At 38.5% G+C, this 6629-nt stretch overlaps 1 protein-coding gene across 3 annotated transcripts in view; it reads left to right on the top strand.

Annotated features, from left to right (window-relative positions):
- Window positions 1-6629, top strand: part of cpvl (carboxypeptidase vitellogenic like) — an 86856-nt gene that overhangs the window by 26891 nt on the left and 53336 nt on the right. For all 3 annotated transcript variants that reach the window (XM_048615795.1, XM_048615780.1, XM_048615788.1), the window contains exons 4-5: window positions 1301-1415; window positions 4643-4701. In XM_048615795.1, the coding sequence (XP_048471752.1) occupies window positions 1301-1415; window positions 4643-4701 (174 nt within the window). The remainder of the gene's footprint in view (window positions 1-1300; window positions 1416-4642; window positions 4702-6629) is intronic.

The following is a 6629-nucleotide window of genomic DNA, read 5'->3' on the forward strand; positions in this document are numbered from 1 at the left end:
GCGTTTGTCACGTTTTGCTTCTATCTTTGCTCCCTCTCTTCCTTTTGTCTTATGCTCTCCTTTTGCATGTAAAATGGGTAATGTCACATGGAAGGGAGTTGTTAAGGCTGCACTTCCCCTGTCTGTATCCATTGTCCATTATTTTGGATGAAACACTAAAACAAGGTCACATTTGAACTTTTTAGGTGTGTGTAAAAGATTCCAAGATGCAATTAGGGGAAAAGCGGAAACGTTTTCCCGAGTGCTGTGGCCACTCATCATCAGTATAAACCAGACAATCTGATCATTATCACATTTACTGTTTGTAGAACCTGACTATGTGCAAATTAGTTGTTGTATTTCACAATGCGTACACTCTAAAGTTACTTGATTGGCTGTAAAACACTTAGTGCCATCTGACTATTGTGAAATTTAATATAAATGCAAATTTTTTTTTTGTTGCTATCTGCTACAACCACATGACTGTTATAATCCTGTAAACCAAGTTGAAATGCTTCTTGTCCTAATGGGGGCGAAAGCAGTTGTATGGTTCCAATGTGGTTTGAGTTCAGGGCCATCTTAAAATCTTAATGTATGTGTACTGAAACACAAAAATAATCTAATTTTTCATTAAATGTTGGTCATGCTGAATAGTACCTGTGAAAAACTGCCCAGGGTGAACAGAATATGCTCTTGGAGTTCTAATAAAGGTTAAACTAAAGCAGAAGATCCTTGATGCACCTGGTCACCCCTTAAACGGCTCAAGGAGGGCTTGATTGGAGGATGCATACAGGTGATAAAGCAAAATGTTTCATTTCACTGAACTAGCACTTGTCAATCTAATCCACAAAAGTACAGCTGAAATCACTTAAAAACAATTCCTTTATCAGAGTGTGATTTTCGTCTTGCAGTGCAGGATTTCTTTTGAAACCAGCTGCTGGTTGATTTTACAATTCTACTGGATCCAATAAAAATCTAATTATTGACCATACGCTATGATGTACCCCTTCCTCACTGACTTTGAAAGGCACCGAAGCTGACGATCTTATAAAGACTCCCTTATTCATTGCACTTTCCCCATCCTACCAGGTCACATATTAAACTTGTTATTTTGTTCCTGTTCATTGTCTTTTGAGTTTATTTGAAGTAAAGCTGATATTTCTTCCCCCTCATATAGATGCAGTTTTGAATAAGTTTTAATGCGTACACAATCATTTTATCTCCCCCGCCCCCATCTTGCAGCATTCCCCCAGAACCCATGCCATTCATCATTTTAGTTCTTATATTTGTAATTTAATGCTAACTCTGTGTGCTTTTACAGACACTTCCACAGAGTGCCCCTGTATTGCTGTGGCTTCAAGGTGGCCCAGGAGGCTCATCATTGTTTGGGCTATTTGTTGAACATGGGCCATATGTTGTCACTAAAAATCTAACATGTAAGTATAGCTTTGATGTTATAAGGTAGATATTTTGACTCTGTCTCCCTAAATCTGACTGTTATTCTTCCTGTGAAGTGTGCCTCTTCTTTCCATAGGTGCTTTGAAGTGGCCATTCAAATATTTTTTTAAGAATCATTTGTTTGGACTTGTCAATTTATTTTGAATTATTGCTTCCTGTTGAAATGTGATATGCTAAGCTGAAATGCATTTGGGTTGCTAATTGATGAGAATTATGTATTTTTAATTGTGGTTCAGGAAGTGAGCAACGTTTTTTGAGAGAGCACTTGTTTTTCTGTTTGTACTTGATCCATGCACGAAAGTACACAGCAACATGATAGAATTTTATTTATGTTGAGGTTTAGATGGCTGAGGAATCGATTCTCACTTCCCTTCTCCAAATCTATTGTTGAGAAAATATCAATTATAACTGAGCTCGAAAGCAGTGTTGCTGGTGTTGAGACAGTAGTGTTTCTTTATTAATGGGTGTAATGCTATTTCAAATTCTTCCTTGTTTGTTAACTTAAGAGTGTAAAACTTATTTGTAACTGTAAATAGCTTAATACTGACTGTAATACATATCTAGCAATGCTCTATATTGTTCCGATTTGGGGAATTTTTGTTGCAGAAATGAGCCTAATCGTGTATGCTCCAGCTACATTTGTGATTCTTTATGAAAATCTTTCTTTTACAGTTGGAGATTGTCGCACGTGAAACATTTCTTTATTTCCAGATTGCTTCAGACATATTGGGATTGAAATTCATCAGGCGACCTGGCCTTTGCTGCTCTTTCTGTTCTTGCAAACCACTTTCTTCATGGGATTAGACAGACTTTACTTAACCATGGGCCTAGAATATGGTTCGACCAAAAGTGATAGGGTCAGAAGTAGGCCATTTCACTTATCAAATCTGTTCCACTGTTCTGAGATGAACAACTCCTGGCTACAAACGAAAAGCTCCTGGCTTGTAAAAATCAGCCAACATTGTGCATTTATGCTCTCAAACTTATATTTTTCCTTGTCAAGAAAATAAAAATTAAATTCAGATCGCATGTCCTCAAGTGTATTTTGGAGAGATGTTTAAAGAGAAGAAACTACCTTCAACAATTCAATGGCTGGCAAGCCAGCCAGCCGTTCTCATAAATAAATTTCGGATTGCTAATGCCAACTTGTACTTGTGCACAAGGATATATTGTGAAATTAAGACCATAAGACACAGGAGCAGAAGGAAGCTATTCAGCCCATCAAGTCTGTTCTGCCATTCAATTGATCATATAATCCTCAACTCCACTTTCCTACCTTTTCCCCATAACCCTTGATTCTCTTACTGATTAAACATACGTCCATCTTGGCCTTGAATATACTTAATGGCCTTACCTCGATAGCACTCTCTGGTAAAGAATTCCACAGATTCAGTACTCTCAGATTCCTCCTCATCTCTGCTTAAGTGGGTGACCCCTTACTCTTAGATTATACCCCATGGTTTAAGACCCTCCCACAAGCAGAAACAACTTATCCACACTTAGCATATCAAGCCTCCTAAGAATATTACAGGTTTCAATTAGGTCATTTACCATTCTTATAAACTTGAATCAGGACAGGCCCAATCTATTCAACCTCTCCACATCTGGAGTCCTGTGAGTGAAACTTCTCTGGACTGCCTCCAATGCCAGTATATCATTTCTTAGATAAAGAAATCACATTTGTCACAGTATTTGAATCTATAGAGATATAAACAGGTTAAATGAACATGCAAAAAGTTGGCGGATACAATGTAATGTGGAAAAATGAGGTTATGTATTTTGGCAGGAAAAATAGAGATGAAGAAGGGTCTAGGCCTGAAATGTCAGCCTTCCTGCTCCTCTGATGCTGCTTGGCCTGCTGTGTTCATCCAGCTGTACACCTTGTTATCCCTTATCATAGAAGAGATGAATGTTATTTAAATGGATAGAGACTGCAGAAAGCTACAACACAGAGGGATTTGGGAGTCCTCATCTGTAAATCATAAAAGGATAGCATACAAATTCAGCGGGTAATAGCGAAGGCAAATGGACTGTTGGCATTTATTTCAAAGGGAAGTATTGCTACAAGTATATAACCCACTAGTCAAACTGCCAAAATACGTAACCTCATATGTTTTACGCATTACATTGTATCTGCCAACTTTTTGCATGTTCATTTAACCTGTTTATATCCCTCTGCAGATTCTCCTCACAACTTGCCTTCCCATCTATTTTTGTGTTATCTGAAATCTTGGCTATAATACATTCATTTTTCTCATCCAAGCCATTAATACATGTTGTAATTAATTGTGGCCCAAGCACTGATCCCTGTGGCACACCACTAGCTACAGGTTGGCACCTGAAAATGCCCCTTTTGTCCCAACTCTTTCTCTTCTATGAAATAGCCAATCTTCTATCCATGTTGATATATTACCTCAATACTATGGGCTCTCAACTTATAAACTGCCTAATGTATGGCACCTTCTTAAACACCTTTTGGAAATCCAACTGTTTACATCTACGGATTCCCTTTTCATCTTTCCAGTTTATTACCACCTCGAAGAAATCTAATCTTTTCAGACAGAATTTCCTCTTCATGAAGCTGTGCTTGATTATGCCACGTATGTCTAAATGCTCTGCTATTACACCCTTTATAACATTTTTCCAGTGACAGATGTTAAACGAATTGATGTGTAGTTATCTGTATTTTGTCTCTTTTTTTTTTGAATCAGGGTGTTTGGCAGTTTTCCAATCCTCTGGAACTTTATCAGAATGTAAGGATTCTTGGAAGTTTAGAACAAGTGCATCCACTATCTCCTGTAGTTACTTCCTTTAAAATCTTGGGATGCAACCTATCCAGTCCAGGGAATTTATTAGCCATTTGTCCAATTAGGTTTCCTAGTACTTTTTCTCTAGAGATAGTTATCATATTTATTTCTTCCCCACCCTGTACTTTAACCCATAGATTATTTAGTATTTTTGAAATGCTGACATTGTAATGCTGGCATAACAGCCCATCACTGAATGCACAAATGGGTTCCCACCTTTAGTTCATGTCATAAATCCTCAACAGGATTCAGTCAAACCTTCATCTTAAAATGTAAAGAACTGATAATTTCATTAGCATTGACCAGCAATCGTTCAAGAAGAGATTTTGTCAAGTTTAAATTTTGAGTTTTGCTTTCTAATTTTAATATTTTCTTTTTACATATATGCTCAAATCTAGTGGAAGCACGAAAGGTACCATGGTCTTCGAAGTATTCAATGCTGTATATCGACAATCCCGTAAGTTTACTTAGTTTTGTAGTGTTATTTGCATTAAATATTTCTGACAGATTCCAGAACTACCAGGAGTTGTATGCCCAAGAAGTGGTCTTGTGAGAATGAAATTGTATTAAGATCTCTTTAAAACAAAGAGCAGTTGAAAGAAAATCACGTTTTGATTCTGAGGAGTTTTCTTGATTGATGAAGAGCTTAGGTTCTGTGTGCATCTGCACTCCACTTACTATCCACATTCTTCTTAATTCAAACTATGAAAACATTATCAGTGAATCTTTGGTTTACATCTCAAACTTGATGCCTTGACTTGCAGGCAGTAAAGGTTGCACATAGAACCATAGAATCCCTATAGTTTGAAAGCAGACCATTCAGTCCATGGAGTTTACACTGACACTACGAAGAATATCCCACCCAGATCTATCCCCTATCCTGTTCCTGTAATCCTGCATTTCCCATGGCTAATCCATCCAGCATGCACATGCCTGGACACTATATGGGCAATTTAGCATGGCCAGTCCACCTAACCTGCATATCTTTGAACTGCGGGAGGAAACTGGAACAAACTCCACATTGAGGGTGGAATTGAACCCAGGTCCCTGACACTGAGGCAGCAGTGCTAACCACTGAGCCACCATGTGAGTTACCTCCAGCCTTGGGCTCTCAGACTTGTGCTGTGACAACAAAATTAAACCCTTAGGTTTAGTCCCTCACAAGTAAAACATAGATCAGTTAAAATTGCATCTTGCTTTTAATTTATGATCCGTCTTACTAATGAATAAAAGAGCAAGGTGAAATCACTAATTTGACATGGGAGATACTAAAGCATTGGCTGTAAGTACCACTGTTGCAAGTAACCTCACTACCTCAAAGCCTGTCCACCGTCCTCGAGGCACAAGTCAGGAATGTGCTGAAACACTCCCCACTTGCCTGGATGAGTGCAGCTCTAACAACACTCAAGAAACTTGTCACTGTTGAGGTTAAAGCTCACTTGATCGGCACCACATCCACCAGCATAGTCGCTCCACCACCAATGCTTTTAAGTAGCGGTGTGTAGCATTTGCAAGATCCACTGCAGAATTAACCAAGACTCCTTAGCATCTTCCAGATCCATGAGCATCACCATCTGGAGGACAAGCGCAGCAGTTACATGGAAATGCCACCACCTACAAGTTCCCCTCCAAGTAACTCACCATCCTGACATGGAAATTTCTCAGAAACCTACCTCACTAGGTCAGAACTACCTCGCTAATGGCATTGTTGGTGTAGCTATTCCAAATTGACTGCTGCAGTTCAGGAAGCAGCTCACCACCATGTTGTCAAGGGCAGTTAGGGATAGGCAATAAATGCTGGCCCAGCCAGTGGTACCCATATCCCTCAATGAATTTAAAAGGAAATTTGCCGTGCATAATGGTCATGATCAATCAGGTTAAAATAAAAGAATTGAAAGTTTGTCTCACACTTGTACATACAAGATAGTTTTTAGCAGGCATTTGAGCAGACAGTTTCTTACTGGTAATTGGGTACAATGCATTCTTAAGAGCATGTGAATTGTGTAGTTGACGCCTTTGTGTGAATGTTATTAGTGGCACTCCAACAAGTATTTCTTTTTTTAAATGATAATGAAGTCGCATTTTTAAAAGGTTCCATTTATTATTGAAGCCATATTACATGATTTTTAAGTATATTAATAGAACAGTAAATCAGAAATGCTGGAGGCAGTTAAATCAGAAATGGAAATATACATAAATGTTGATCTAATCTCTTTCCAATAACATTGGTTTAACACATCTTTACTGCTGACTCAGTTTTCAATTTCTTTCTGCTGCTTAATGATTTGTGTCAAAAAGCAGTCCCAAGTATATTCCGAGATAACAAGGTGTAGAGCTGGATGAACACAGCAGGCCAAGCAGCATCAGAGGAGCAGGAAGGCTGAC

The sequence above is a fragment of the Rhincodon typus genome, chromosome 2 (assembly GCF_021869965.1).
Source record: "Rhincodon typus isolate 14 chromosome 2, sRhiTyp1.1, whole genome shotgun sequence".
Classification (NCBI taxonomy): Eukaryota; Metazoa; Chordata; class Chondrichthyes; order Orectolobiformes; family Rhincodontidae; genus Rhincodon; species Rhincodon typus.